This window comes from Rhopalosiphum padi, chromosome 4, assembly GCF_020882245.1.
Source record: "Rhopalosiphum padi isolate XX-2018 chromosome 4, ASM2088224v1, whole genome shotgun sequence".
In the NCBI taxonomy this organism is placed as follows: domain Eukaryota; kingdom Metazoa; phylum Arthropoda; class Insecta; order Hemiptera; family Aphididae; genus Rhopalosiphum; species Rhopalosiphum padi.
In genome coordinates, this window is record NC_083600.1 from 49,871,459 (window position 1) to 49,886,654 (window position 15,196).

Here is a 15,196-nt window from a genome sequence, read left to right on the forward strand (position 1 = left end):
CTACCTAACCGAGGTTAATAATATAAATATAATACTCATTGTGCAAACTGTGTATAGATCGTAATATTTCAAAATAGAGACAAATTGAAAAAAAAAAAAAATATTAGTATTAACTATTGTCTAGTAACAATAAGACAATATGTTGTCGAGTCTACAAATGAGTCGGGCCTCTGGAGTCTAGAAACGTGTCCACAGGGCCGCAGCCCACTAAAGTGTCTAAAGTCGCGAATATAAGCCATTCTGCTGCTGTAATATAATATATTAAATAATATGTACGGTAAACACTAACCAGACGTAATTCTTTGCTGCACGGTGGGTGGTGAATTTGTGATCACAGACATAATATGATTCATATGTCTATAGTTATGAATGTTATGATGAAAAGAAAAACGGTTGAAATCGGTATCATAAAAGAAAAATATTATATTCGCTCGGCTTGGAATAAATAACAAATCACACTATCGATTATCACTGATCGCCAAAATATGTAATTATTAAATTTTTTTTAAATTTTTATGTTTCATTTAATATTAGGTTAATAGCCTCGTTTATGTAGGTATATTGTAAGATATTAGATATTAGATTAATTTATCCAAATTCGTATGTATAAGAAATACATTCGTATGGACAATACTTAATTTTATTATTTAATACATAAAATTAAAACTAAAAGCTAATAATATTGTATCCAAACATACCTATCACAATATTCTCTTCTAAGTATAGGTGCCTTTATATTTCGTTGAAACAGATGGAATTACAATTACACTTATACTGTTGAGTATAATATAATAATATAGTAGGTACCTACTATTACATTTTTATTATATTAGGTACTTTATCCTAACGAGACACTGAGTTTTATTATTTATAAAATATTAAGACCTGTATAACAGTGATATTCAGATTAAACATACGAAAATAGGCTGGTCTGAAGTATAATAGTATAAAATATAAATATTAAACAGAAAGGGAGAAACTGGGGAACTCCAGCGAAAATGTTATTAATGTTCTCGATTTTGGAGACTGAGAATCCAAACCAGATTTGAAAATGTCGATCCTTAAAATTAAAATTAATTAAATATAAAATTTAAAATACAAACATATTAACAAAAAAATTAACAGTTAATCAGATATTCTCCGCTTACTGCTTAGTAGGTACCTACCTAATTGTATTAAAACATTTAAAACCCGTTTTCATTTGTTCGATCATCGTCGATTCAATATCCAATTGTTCAAACCCCTCAGAAATTCTTAAAGTACCTAGAAACAAACTAACTATAAAGTTTGTAACGTATTTTTAATTCATGTATTATAAATATGTTAACTCCCCCCCCTCGAAATTTGATCATGAATACGTGCTTGACTGGTAGGTCGTTGTTATATAGGTACAGTTAGAACCAGCGTACGTAGTATTCGGTTAAAATGTGTGCTATAGTAGTAATTTGTAAATAGTAAGCGAGAAATACAAAACGATTTTATTTTATTTTTATGTATTATTATGTATTTTGTAATCGAGATTAATCGGTTGAACTCTATCTCTACATAAGTATATTAATTTATATTTTTATCTTTAATTTTGTTTATTTATGGCATTTATGCATACTATTAGGTATACAATTTTTTTTTATTTTAAACAGTTGAATTTAATTTCTGAAAATAATCGTTTAATGCAGAACATTTTCAATTATCTATCTTCATTATTTCAGCTAGTTAATCAGTAAAATAAGATCATTCGACATTTATAGACATGTTCGATCGTCGCTGTTTGATTCATACAATAACAGCTAATAAGTAATAACCATTTCAGCTTAATATGTGGATCTTTGTCCTATAAAATCTGTAACAAAAATAGTAGGTATACCAATCCTACTATTTACCCCTGATTATTTTTATATATTATATGACATTTTATTATAGCCTTCATGAGTAAAATTAAAAACAGCCGGACAATAGTGTTACTTGTTAGTACTGAATACTGATTGAAGAATTCATAGTCCAGAGTTTAGTTGGTCAATGGTACTCTATACTCTATAGTAATGCAATCCCCCCGGCCCCCTTATTAATAGCATCAATTATAGAAAAGCGGAATCAGTTGCAATGCATATTCACAGTCGCTAACGAAGCCATAGTCCATACGTTGGTTCGTTGATTCCAGTAACATATTCAAAACTTTCCAGAGATAAATTTATGAACCTAAATTATATATTTATATATTGGTATTGGTATATTATGTTTGGTTAAATATTTTTGTGTTTTATGCAATGAAAAATAGTGATGGAGAAATATCAACCCTTCCTCCATCATCAAGGCACCAACGTCCAACATATTATTTACGATACGTCGGTATCTATAAAATTTATCGAGTGTATATCGATAGAAGTATATATAATACAATATAATAATATATTGTTAGACGTTAGTCGTTACGACCATGGTCCATAGATCTATTAAGTAGTCTTTAGTTACTTATATCATAGATTAAATATACTAGTATATTTAATCTATGCTTATATCTACTGTGATTTTTGTCTGCTGCAAAATGTTTTAGGTAATTGCAGGATAATGAAAATATTGAAAATAGGTATATTATTATGTATCAGCTATGCCTTATATTTATTATAGGTACTTATAATATGTTTTGTAGATTATATCTATCATTATATCTGGCATAACTTACAGAATATTATAAATTAAAGTCGCGAACTAATTTAGCGCCGCTGACCACGTTATGCATAAAATATAAGCTCAATTTTTTTTTAAAAATTATTAATAGTTAACCAGATCTTTGCGGGTTAGTGTCTAGTTACACTTTAAACGCGTTCTTTCAAGGATGTTTATAACTTATAACAAACACATTACGAATTGCAATATCTGAAAAACGCGTTTCGTCATATTCCCCGTGTCAAAACTCTATAGGTAAACCCTACACAAATTGTGTATTGTTTAACATTTTGTCCCTTCATACTCATTATTGTTATCCAATGTCATTATTATTTGCAGTGCTCGACTTGGGGGGTGGGCGCAGGGGGACGGAGTACCCCAACTAATTTTTGAGAAATTTTAGCGTACCCCTACTTTTATTTTTAAGGGGAACGCAGGGGACGCTGCATCATTCTGATTTTTTATCAAAATGCACGTGATAACATTATAATAATTTTTCTTACCTTAGATTTAATAATTATTAAGATATTTAACTAATTATCTTAAATCATCATTACAAATTGTTCCACATTATATTTGTTCCGATGGATATTTGTTATATTGTTGTATATTTGTTGTATGAATATTTTTCATTATTGTCATTATCATCATTGTTATTAATACAATGTGTAGGTCCACCCACTAATAGTTTTATACCAATTAGCTACGTAAAATCTTGGATACTAAAAGGTAAAAGAGATGCAGCAGAAAACTATTGTGCAAAAAGATTAAAATTGGAAGATAAGAAAGATACGTCTTATGATAATTTATGGAATTATTTAAATAAATAATTATCATCAACTGGTTTTTATTTAGTTACTTTTTTGAGTTTGTTATAAACAAATAATAGTTATTAAAATATAAAATATAATATTTATAGTCATTTTTTTTAGTTTGATTATTTATAAATATTTTTCATATGATTTAAAGAGTGGTATAGGGGGTGTGGGGGCGTAGCCCCCACGGCTTAGTAACGTTTAACAAGTGATGGGGACGCTCTTTTTTTAAAAGTTAACAGAGTCCCCCTACTTTAATTTTGACAAGTCGAGCACTGATTATTTGACAAAACTATTTTTCATTACTGTAACTCGTTTTTGTTTGCACAAAATCCTAGAACCACAATTGGTTTGGTAGTGAGTGTATAAAGATGTTTTAACATCAATAACTTGAGGTGAAGACTATCAATATCCAATAAATTATATTCTTTTATGCAATATACTTGAAATAGCTGAAATTGAACAATAATTTTTATGTTCTCTGTATTCATATTATTTTATTCTAAAGCAGTATAGGTACAGCATTCAATCATTATATTAGTAACACAAATACACAATTTTATAAAATTTAAGTCTTAAAGAACTGTAATTAAAATGACAATAACCAAATTTAAATATATTTTATTTCTCAAAAGATTACATGATTAGCATATAATTACTAGATCAAATGTATAATATATTGATTATTAATGTTTTATCTAAATTAAAACAATTTTTAATTTAATAGTTTTTTTCTTTTTAATTTACAATTAATATTAAACATACAATTGCAGGTGCTAATACAAAAAATAATAAGTAATATAAATTATAAATAAATAAAAAATATTATTAGTATAAAATTGAACAAAATAACTTTATTTCTAAATCATTTAAGTTACATTACAATTAAAAATAAGGAAAGTACAGGAGGTTATATCACAAAAGGGTAATCTTAAGTGCAACAGTAAGTCAAGTTCATCTTAAAATAACATAAAATCTTAAAATGAACTTAAAGTTAACCAACTATAATCCCATTATATAATGATTAACAGATTAAATTCATAAATACAGAAAACGTATTTACTGTTAACAGTATGAACATAAAATAAAAATCATTATATTGCATAGGCTAAAACTTAGTTAAAATGAAGATAAATATAAAGACTTGAAAAATTATTTTTCTGTCCATCATTGTTTATATATATATATCTGTAATATAATTAAAATACATACTTAACCATAGTCTTAAATAATTAAATTTTTATAGTATTTAGAATTTTTTTTGTTATCCTTGTTGTGGTTGAATAATATTAAACCAATGTTTTTGGTCTTCTCCATCATCGTCCTGTATTTGAATCTGTACTATTTGAACATTTTCGCCATTAATAGTAGCATGTTCAGCAAATGCTGCAGCATCACTTTCATTCAATGTAATGTGGCGAGTGGCTGGCACTATTAATTGACGATGTTCTTGTCCACCAACACTAACAGTAACAGTCTCCATGTGTCCAACATCCACATCACCGTCATCCCCATGATGATCCATGTTCAACATCGTATGAACATCACCATGTTGGTCAGTCGTTGTGTATTGGATCTATAAAATAAGATATTAATAAAAGATAAATTATTAAAACAACAAAAACTTGAATAGCAAATGGTTAATTACTTGAAATTTATTATCAACAAGTATTTGCTCAACAGAATTTAAATCATTTCCAAGGTCTTCTTGTTTTCCTGGCAAAAGTATGTGCTCTTTTAATTCTCCCGCAAACAATTTTCTTTCTTCTTCAGTCATGTCACGCTAAATTTTTATTTTTGTTACATTAAATTATTAGTTATAGTTATTTTATTAAATTGGTTTATTAATTTTAATACTAACCAATGCTGTTTGGTTTCCATCAGAATCAACCACCATAGCCAATTCCATTTCAGAATCTGTACCTGGCATTTGAATGTCTTCTTGAATTTCTTGTATGGTTACAGGACTAGATGCTAGCCGTGGTTGATTAACGACAATAGTATCATTCAAATGTCCTGCTTGAGTCATATGATTATAAAGCAATGGTTTTCGCATAAATCCAGCACCACAAACTAAACATTCGTAGGGCTTTTTGTCACTATGTACAAAACGATGAGCATTTCTGTTATCTCTACTGTTGAACGCTTTACCACAAACCTTAATTTGATAAATTAAATTAAGAAATATCAATAAAGTAATTTGAATAGAAATATGTTTTACTCTAGTTTCAATTTCTTACTTCGCATAAATAAGGTTTTTCTCCTGTATGAATACGTGCATGTTTTTTAAAGTGTTCTGGGTAGATAAATGATGCTTGGCAAACTTCACATTTAAATGGCCTTTCTCCAGTGTGTGCAGCCTTCATGTGATAATCTAATAAGCGACGTCTCTTAAATCCTTTACCACAATCTGTACATTTATAACGCTTATCATCATAATGGGTAGCTCGTTTATGAGATTGCAAGTTACTTCTTTGACTATATACATGAAAAATAAAATATAAATATTGTTTGATAAGAAATATTTCATTATTAAAAAATTATACCTGAATGTTGCTCCACAAAATTCACACTGGTATGGTTTTTCACCAGTATGAATACGCTCATGATCCCTAATCTCAGCTTTCCTAGCAAATGCTTTGCCACACATACGACAAATAAATGGTTTGTACCCAGTATGTACAACATAATGCACTTCTAAATTTCGTGCAGTACCAAAAGCTTTGCCTAGAATAGAAAAAAAAAATATTAGTCATAATTATTAAAACTTACTATTGAAATAAAATTATATATTTAAGATATACTTAAAATTGATAATCATTATCTTTTGATGAGTTTTATTTATGCATAAAAAAATAAATATATACTTAATTGTATTGCACACTTACCACATTTTTGGCATACATAATTTTTAAGCCCTGAATGTGTTCGCTCATGATGTATCAGATTTTGCTCAGTAAGAAAAGCTTTACCACAATTTATACAAGTAAAGTTTCTCTCACGATTGGTATGTACCTTTTCATGTGCTTTGAATGTATACTTGGAAGTAAAATCTTTACCACATATCTCACAACGATATGGACGCACTCCTGTATGTGTATTATTATGTTCTTCTAATGTGTTCCGAGATCTGTAAAATAATTAATTTTTACATAGATTGTGGGAAATAAAAAATATAACCAATAAGTTTTACTTACGCAAATTGTCGGCCACAAGTTTCACAAGTATGATTTTTAGATTGTGGCATATGCATTTTTTTATGTACCCTGAACATACGCACATTGGTAAATACCCGACTGCAAATGTCACAAACAAAGTTACCATCTTCACTATTTGCATGATGTTCAAGATGTTTCATCAGTTCAGGTCTAGAACAAAACACTCAACATATAAAAAAAAATATAACAAAACATTAAATTGTAATATAAGGCATATAAAACATAATAACTATTATTAATAATCCTATTATGTAATCCTGTATAATTATTAATTACTATTATGTATTTCTTAATTACCTTTTAAGGAACTCTTGACCACAAATATCGCAAATAAATAACTTAATCTGATGCACATTTTTTGCATGAACCACAATACCTCTAGCATCTGCAGTAAATTTATTATCTACACTGCACAACAGGCAAGTGTAAACTTCTCCATCGTGATGAACCAACTATAAGAATAAAACATAGATAGTTAATCTTTCCATAAAAGAAATGCACATATAAACTTACCATTTGCGGTATAAGAATTTCAGGAGTTTTTTTCTTTAGGGTATTTTTAGTCATTTTTTGTTTTTTTGGACTACTAGATTCGGCACCATCATTTTTACAATCATCATTTCCTTCATAATCTGAATCATCGTCATCAAGTATTGCACTATCATCTAGATCATCATCTTCATCAATATTTTCTAAATCTCCAATTATAGCTTCCTGTTTTATATCGGCAGGCTGAATCAGTTTTTGAGAGCACTCTTCTTCAATATCAATTGAAACATCATTATTGTCTTTACAATCATCTTCTAACATCTCTATTAAATTATCTACTGATGAACACTTTTGCTGCTTTTCCATCTCTTTGATATCAATATTATCTTGTAATGTGTCTTCGTTAGAAATATGGACATCAATAGATTCTTCCTTAATCTTAGGACGCCGTCCTCGTTTTTTAACTGGTTTTGGTGTGTCAATTTCATGTTCTGTATCAATAGTGTCTATAGTATGTATATCTACACCCTCAGATTTACTCCTAGAAGAAAAAAATTGTTTACTATAGAAGATATATTAAAATAAAAAAAATAAAAATATTATTTTCCTTTTCATTACTTGAGTGTACGTTGATATTGAGAGGTAAGCTCTAATTTTATGTCAGCTAACCGATCTTCAAGTTCATCAACTTCATTCAAACTTTTGAAACATCGACGACACACAACAATAGAGTGTACATCTTCAGAAGAGAGGACTATACCAAGGACACCATCAATAACCTTAACTACAGTACGATCTGAAGATGATACACGGTGCTGAAATATAGAGATAGCATTTCGAGCTGACACTCCTGTGCTACCATCACAAATTAAACAAGTATTTGATGTCGTTGTTGAAGATCTGTCATGTTCTAGATCAGTTGCCATAATAACTTGCAAATTAGTTTCTAAAAAAAAATTTCAAAAATTCAATTAATTAATCACCATAAACTAACCTTTAATTCAATAATTTAATGAATTTAAGATGATAAAAACAAGTAAGCTATACTGTTCTGATTAGGCAATCATAAAAAATAAAATGCAATTAGTTTTGGTACCTAAATAGTAATTTAAATTATTTAAAATCTAAATGACATAGATTCATGTAAATTTGATACAATGTAAGTATTATTAACTCATATCTATTTGCTCTTATTTTCATACATAATATAATATTATTAGGGGTTAAAAACAAATTTTAACAAATTATAATTGTCATTTTTCCAAAATAATATTCCAATAAATAAATTTTTGGAGGGAAAAAACTGGACAACTATTATTAATCACTAGTCACCGACAGTAAACGCCAAGCGGACTTTTTTGATTATATCATTGGAAGAAATTGCATGAGATCGTTTATACTTTATCGCATGATAATATTATTTTTTATAGTTAATCATTTAAAAATGTTAGATTGGGTTCTATAAATCGATCGAATACGTATCAACTACCTACGAGAAATACAAAAAACAACCGTATAATTAGGACAGTATCATTTATTCCATTAACCACACATAATATAATATAAAACAAATATTACACCTTCCTCGAAGTGACGAGAATCGCAAAAATAAACCTAAAAGCTCAGGAGACCAATAGGTAGTCCGGTTTGTCTAAAAACCCTTAAACGAATTACTAATATTGTCCAAAAATACGCTGCCGAGACACCAACAGTTCGACTTCACGTAGCGCGTATTGTCGCCGAACACAACCCACCCAAGTCGTCGGCGGGAATTAATAGTAAATAATAATTAATTATACAAATGCATAGACATCCCGAGGGAAAACAAACCCGAAAATCGTCGGGCATCGGAGACGTCGCGTTCAGCTGGAAAAATAATCGTCTGGAATCGCGACGGCCCGGTTGCCCGGGAAAGCTTAGGTCACTTGGCAGTTGGCGCGGTCGGCCGACACCGAGCGAATTACGAAATTCACATTTAGTATTAACAAGCGCGATTATATTGTAGTGGCGCAGGCGAGAAAAAATAACGTCCGTCCGTGTCTGCCGAAAAATGGACAACCTGTAACGGTCGGAACCAAAGTTGCCAATATGAAAAAACATTTGCCCGTACAGCATTGTCGTCCCAGTGTTGGCCGACGGCCGCCCGGTCCCCATACCAACCAAAAAATAACGCCGGTGACCGGAAAACGGTGGACGCGGTCGCGAACAGGCTGTACTCACCACTGTGCCGGGACTTCGTGATCGGTGCTCCTTGTGCTGTCCGAACGGCGTGCAAAGCTCACGGTGCGTAATGTTCCGACGAAAAAGGCGACTGCGGAATCGTTATGACCGTACGGCGGTCGGCCATTTTAGGTTTCGGTTTTATGTGGCAGGCGGCGTACTGGTAGCGCCCGTTCCCCCTCCCCCGTCGTAGGTCGGACGGTGGCTGTGCGTGCGCGTGAAAAGTTGGCGGCGCGCGGCGTAAACAACAACAACAACAACAACAACATCGACGACCACTCGCGCGGCATCGTGATATTATTATTTTTCGGCTGGCTGATAACGGCGGGGCCTCCCCGGACCATGATAGCTGATAATAGAATATCGTCCGTCCCGGACTACGTGTGATAACAGTTGTATGCGCCCGTCGTGGTTACCGGTTTTACTGTTCCATGAAATGCGAGGAAATTTGTTTGCACGTTCGTAATTCGCCGCCGTCCGGGTCCGGGATATGATCCGACTTCCGTGTCGATACTCCGAGTTTTGACGACAGTCCTGACCTGTCATCGCCGATCCGTCGCAACACGCAACGGCACAGGTGTGTTTGAATGCCGGCCAGAGTCAATGTGCGCCTGGGCTATGCAGTCGAGCCGTCACATCGCATCCAAGTAAGTCGAAACCGGTGCTTGACATCGTCTTGGGGTGGACTGATCGCGTGCTTTTTTTCGAATTCAATTGTCACGTCTGTTGGGCCCATCCCGCCTAAGCCTTAGAGTCGCTGATTCTCCCAGATTTACAGTCGTCCCTGCGATAATTAGCCGCTTCATGTATTTGTAGGGGCTCAAACCGGGTGGTTTTTCATACATATATATATAGACAACTTTCACGACTTTATTGGCATGCACGATATTAATATACCCTAAATAAGCTATATAGAACCATAGTCACCACCAACATGTTACAGACATCATTCATCTGCAGTTTTTGTCAAACACTGAAATTGTCCAACATTAAACCTCACAATTAATTCTGTTATATACAATTGTATTATATCTCTGTCAAGCATATTGTAAGCTTTTATACTTAATGAGAATTCAAAATCAAAAATTATACTTTAGAGTTAGACTAAATTTAAAAATGTTATTTATGTTATTTAATTATTTTACATTTTTTTTACAGATATTTTATTCAGTCAAATTGACAATATGTCAAACACAGAAAAGTATATGATAAAAAACCCAAGTAATAACTCTCAAATTATTCGTTTACCAACTAGAAAACGTGTATATGGTGGCTATAGAAAACCAGAAGTGAAAGATCTTATTGAAAAACAACAGAAGCCAATGAGAAAAATTATTAGAATGAGTGATTTAAAAGAAAACAATACTGAAATCATCACTGTTTCTCCTGAGTTCTTAGATGACAGTTCATCAGAAATAAAAGATGAACTTATGTCAGATTCAAGTTATGATGATTTGGAAGTAAATTGTGAATACCAAGATGATCCAGAGGTTATTGTTGTCTGTGGTGATGATTTAGATCAATCTAGTGGTAGCGATTTAGAATTCATAGAAGACATGAGACATGAAGAACCCAGTAAAAGTAAATTTCATAATGATGTCAATTCTTCCGATGTTGTTGTGAGAACAGACATTTTAAATGATTTATTAGAAGGACGTATGACCAAAACTACTAAAAAACTTCTAGATTCTACCAAGATTTCTTATTTACCCATGCAACTAACTCCAAATGAATTTCGTTCAACATACACTAACGAAAAAAGCCCATTTAAAGTTAGGCCTATAAAAGCTAACAAAGGCTTGAGACATTTCTCCAAAAGGGTGTGTGATAAAGTCAAGACTAAAATGGTTACCACATATAAAGAAGTAGCCGATGAATTAGTTGCTGAATGTGTTGGCAATAGAGATAGCCCAACTTTTTTATATGATCAAAAAAATATTAGACGCAGAGTATATGATGCCTTGAATGTATTGATGGCTTTAGATATAATTGCTAAGAATAAAAAAGATATAACCTGGAAAGGGTTACCAACTGGATCCATACAAAACAGTGTATATCTTGTTCAAGAAAAAGAAAACCGCCTTAATAGTGTAAAAAGAAAACTTTTAGCTCTTCAAGAGATCATTATGCAAGAAGTAGCTATTAAACGTTTAGTAAAACGTAATCAGGATGTGGAAAATGAATTTGGTCCTCCACCTCATAACACATTTGTCAATCTACCTTTTATGGCTATTAGTGCAAATGAAGATACATCTGTTGAAATAGAAATATCAGAAGACCAAAAACAATATGAAATGAGTTTCAATGATAAATTCAGTATGGTTGATGACACTGAAATTTTAAAAACTATGGGTTTTACTTTAGGATTGGATCGTGGTGAAGTGAGCAATGAAGACTTAAAGATTTTGAAAACATTAGTACCCAAAGCTTTTGAGAAACACATTGTTATGATGGCTACTAAAAATGGTGAAATGTTTAATGATATCTGTAAGGAATTTGATGAGAAAATGAAGTCTGCTGAAATTGAACAATCTTCATCAAGGCCCAATATTATTAATAGAAGGAAGAATAAGAGATAAATAAAAACTGTTAGCAATGTTTTTATTTTTTGTTTTTTTTGTTATTATCATGACAATCATCAAAATTACTATGTTAAATATGTATACTTTTTTTTGTAAATAATTGAATGTTAATTAGTTTTAACTTGTACAGATTTAACTATTTTATAAATAATATAAATTACAGCAATGAAGAATTTGTTTAACTAATTTTCATTATATTTGACAAGTTGTTTTATAATCTGTTTATATTGTTTTAACTTTAAATACTACATTAATATATTTCTGTATGAACGAATAACACTTAATTTATTATGGAAGTTATGATTTAATAAACTATGACTTGTTATTAAGTTTTAATAAGTTTATAGATAGGCGTGAATATATTAATTTTATAAGTGTTAAAAAATATACATACAATTTTTTTTATAAAGATTTTAAATTCAAATTCAAACAAAATTAAATTAAAGATTTAAACAAAGAATAACAGTTTTAGTTACATATTTTGTGTTGTATCAAAAATATTTTCAGTGGGGATTTAAAACTTACAAATATTATTAATTGTAATATTTTATATACACAAGGAAGTTTTTAAAGCATTTCGATTAATTTAGTATAGTGGCAGTTGTGTTATATTTATGAGGCCTAACATTAAAATCTAAATTTTGTTAACAAACTTAATTAAAAAAATGTTGACACCCCCTCAAAAAAAAAAATCTTACAAGTAAACCGTCACTGATTTAGTGCTATTGCCTATTTTTACCACAAACCTATTCTATAATAACAATATAAACATATTGTAATATAGACTGATATATCTTAATTTACTCAAAAACCTTTTTTTGTATACCATTATTTATTAAATTTAAATATAACAAATAACAGTGATTTAATCAATTATGACAAATATACTGCATAGCAGAGTAAATTGTTATCTACTTATTCCTCTTTTAATTGTTGAAGATATTTGTGACAGAATAAATTTTATAAAAATACATTTATTATGATTGACTTTCTAATACAATCATAAAATTTAAAAAATAAATGTATAGTTATTACATTTTGATAGATATTTTCTGTCATAAAATTAATTAAATACATTAAGTATTCGTTCTAATTAAATTGACATTTTCTTCGAAAATAATATTTAATAAACAGTAGATAAACCGTTTTTTTAATATGAATAACAATAATCAATGTCATAATAAAATATATAACTCAACATTTTTGAATTTTAATGACAACTAACAACAATTATAAAAAAAATCATTTAACTAAACTTCACACCTTTTTCTTCTTTGATTTGTTTTTGTATATCTAATGCTCGTTCTTTATACTTCTGAGCAAGATTCAAATCTTTAGGTACACCATCTCCTTTATTATATATAATTGATGCATTAACACAACCTTTTAATTCATTTTGATCACAAGCTTTTATTGAAAATTCTAAGACTTTGGACATATTAGGTGCCAATCCAATTTCCTCAATTCCAGCAAAATGAATATTACTGGCTACATAACATGCTTCTGAATGCTTGTTGTTACATGCTTTTTCTAAGTATTGCAGACTCTAAAATAGACAGATTTTGTTATTTAAAAAATTTAATTTCAATTAAGTATTGCTTAAAAAACTTGCTTCAAGTAAACTTTTTGTTCTTTCGTCAACATCAGTAATTGAGTCACTATGATAACGGAGTTTCATTCCTGCGGCAAAACATCCATCAGACCAGTTATATTCACAGCCTTTCTTAAAATATCTTATCATCTATAAAAATAAGAAGTTATATTTTCACAGCTATAATGTTGAATAGCAAATGGAACATCAAGAAAAACTTTTATTGGATAGTTTTATAATATTATTCACTATAATAAATATTCTCAATACCTCAGGAAGTACTGGTTTGAGATTTTTCAAGTTATTTTTTTCTATGTATGAAGCATACTTATAACAACTGCGACCAAAGTTTCGTTCATCGCAATTTTCTTTATATATTTTGGCTGCCTTATCCGGGTTGTTTTCTATAGTTTCTAAGTAATCACCAAGTAACTGACATGCTACAAATCATTTAATAAAACAAATTCAAATTTACATAAAAATAAAATAATAATAATAAAATACCAATTTCTAAATTTACTTTGTGCATCTTTTTCACTGAAACAACCAAATCTATATTCAATTCCTAAGTTTTTAATATATTCTTTAACATCGTCTTCTTTCTTGAAATCATAAGACATTTTGGTGATAAGTTTCTTAGTTACAATTTACCTATAAAAACTAAAATACAAAATGAACTTAAAAAATTAATTTTTAAACTAAATTACTCAAAACACTTAAAAAAACCAATTTTAAAATTCTTATTAGTTATTTGGTTGTAACTTGTAAGTGTTATTCAGCTGTTATCATATTATCATTGTGATAGTATCATTTAATCTATTCTGTGGTATCATACACAACATTACTGTGCAAGTTAAATCCATTAATTGTATGTCTATAATGTCTATTAGTCTATGGTTAGATCTATCTTTAGATTGCTAGTTGTTGATAAAAAAACCACAATCTCACCCCTCTCGTCAAGAATCACAACTTAAGTATGTAAGTACAAATTAAGATGGACAAGAAACAAGATAATATACTCTTGCTCTATGAATAGTATAAATCCCAACAAGCAACGATTGAATAGAGTTATGATAAATTATTCGTTACTTATTTCCTAGTTTTGTGAGTGTACTGTGTAGTGTGTAGCAACCGTTTCAATGGCGCATAATGACATAACCGTATGTTTTTGGTTTATTACTCTTCAGACTTCGATAATAAAGTGTACTTTAGAATCTAGTAAGTATAAGGCTACAGGAGCCTAGCCGTATAGGGTTATAAATTATAATTATATCATATAACCTGTGACAAACTGACAAAGCCTTTAACATGTTGAATTGTTGACTTTCAGAAACAGCTGAAATTACGTGTGAAAATTTGGAAAAACAAGACTAGCACGACTCCTGTACAGTAATAATATTAGTAAAGCTTTGTATCAGTATCAAAATAATATAATTTATTAATCAATTACAAACCCTAAAAAAGTTTACCCAGCCATGATAAGAGCATGAGGTGCACACAGCCCGATCAGTACATCAAGCCGGTCTGGCCTGGAATTCTCCGATTCACGGGTAGTCGGGTGGAAAATGGATATTGAAATCGTCGAAAATAAAAAATAATATTATCCCGCCGAAAACT

The 15,196-nt window shown here is 30.2% G+C and overlaps 3 protein-coding genes across 14 annotated transcripts; 1 reads left to right on the forward strand and 2 right to left on the reverse strand.

Annotated features, from left to right (window-relative positions):
• Positions 1 to 4,074: 4,074 nt before the first annotated feature.
• LOC132929548 (zinc finger and SCAN domain-containing protein 2-like) lies at positions 4,075 to 9,558 on the reverse strand. 3 transcript variants are annotated; one of them, XM_060994963.1, is made up of 11 exons: positions 9,407 to 9,558; positions 7,805 to 8,132; positions 7,211 to 7,727; positions 6,995 to 7,149; positions 6,677 to 6,847; positions 6,368 to 6,609; positions 6,026 to 6,206; positions 5,720 to 5,957; positions 5,341 to 5,637; positions 5,128 to 5,262; positions 4,075 to 5,055 (listed from the first exon to the last, which is right to left on the reverse strand). In XM_060994963.1, the coding sequence occupies exons 2-11, from the start codon at positions 8,110 to 8,112 to the stop codon at positions 4,744 to 4,746; spliced, it is 2,556 nt and encodes an 851-aa protein (XP_060850946.1). In that variant the 5' UTR covers positions 8,113 to 8,132; positions 9,407 to 9,558; the 3' UTR covers positions 4,075 to 4,743. The 3 variants fall into 3 exon arrangements, with proteins under 3 accessions (XP_060850946.1, XP_060850947.1, XP_060850948.1); XM_060994964.1 differs by lacking the exon at positions 9,407 to 9,558 and adding an exon at positions 9,017 to 9,156; XM_060994965.1 differs by lacking the exon at positions 9,407 to 9,558 and adding an exon at positions 8,767 to 8,988.
• A 189-nt stretch (positions 9,559 to 9,747) lies between these two features.
• Positions 9,748 to 12,892, forward strand: LOC132929549 (transcription factor Dp-1-like). The gene is made up of 2 exons (XM_060994967.1): positions 9,748 to 10,053; positions 10,565 to 12,892. The coding sequence occupies exon 2, from the start codon at positions 10,591 to 10,593 to the stop codon at positions 11,983 to 11,985; it is 1,395 nt and encodes a 464-aa protein (XP_060850950.1). The 5' UTR covers positions 9,748 to 10,053; positions 10,565 to 10,590; the 3' UTR covers positions 11,986 to 12,892.
• Positions 12,893 to 13,092: 200 nt separating this feature from the next.
• LOC132929550 (cytochrome c oxidase assembly factor 7 homolog) lies at positions 13,093 to 15,175 on the reverse strand. 10 transcript variants are annotated; one of them, XM_060994971.1, is made up of 6 exons: positions 15,034 to 15,173; positions 14,861 to 14,961; positions 14,100 to 14,230; positions 13,850 to 14,019; positions 13,601 to 13,729; positions 13,093 to 13,534 (listed from the first exon to the last, which is right to left on the reverse strand). In XM_060994971.1, the coding sequence occupies exons 3-6, from the start codon at positions 14,197 to 14,199 to the stop codon at positions 13,235 to 13,237; spliced, it is 699 nt and encodes a 232-aa protein (XP_060850954.1). In that variant the 5' UTR covers positions 14,200 to 14,230; positions 14,861 to 14,961; positions 15,034 to 15,173; the 3' UTR covers positions 13,093 to 13,234. The 10 variants fall into 10 exon arrangements, with proteins under 10 accessions (XP_060850954.1, XP_060850952.1, XP_060850956.1 ...); XM_060994969.1 differs by having other exon boundaries at positions 14,100 to 14,239; XM_060994973.1 differs by having other exon boundaries at positions 14,100 to 14,239; positions 15,049 to 15,157.
• Between the last annotated feature and the right edge of the window lie 21 nt (positions 15,176 to 15,196).

Bases quoted from the DNA above. Each gene is read 5' to 3' on its own strand.
- LOC132929549 (XM_060994967.1), top strand. From the start codon at position 10,591: ATGTCAAACACAGAAAAGTATATGATAAAAAACCCAAGTAATAACTCT.
- LOC132929550 (XM_060994972.1), bottom strand. From the start codon at position 14,199: ATGTCTTATGATTTCAAGAAAGAAGACGATGTTAAAGAATATATTAAA. The intron at 13,730-13,849 runs GTATTGAGAATA...TTATTTTTATAG, and splicing joins TCAAACCAGTACTTCCTGAG to ATGATAAGATATTTTAAGAA. The intron at 13,535-13,600 runs GCAAGTTTTTTA...TGTCTATTTTAG, and splicing joins GAACAAAAAGTTTACTTGAA to AGTCTGCAATACTTAGAAAA.
- LOC132929548 (XM_060994963.1), bottom strand. From the start codon at position 8,112: ATGGCAACTGATCTAGAACATGACAGATCTTCAACAACGACATCAAAT. The intron at 7,150-7,210 runs GTAAGTTTATAT...TTATTCTTATAG, and splicing joins AAATTCTTATACCGCAAATG to TTGGTTCATCACGATGGAGA. The intron at 5,958-6,025 runs GTATAATTTTTT...TCATGTATATAG, and splicing joins TTTTGTGGAGCAACATTCAG to TCAAAGAAGTAACTTGCAAT.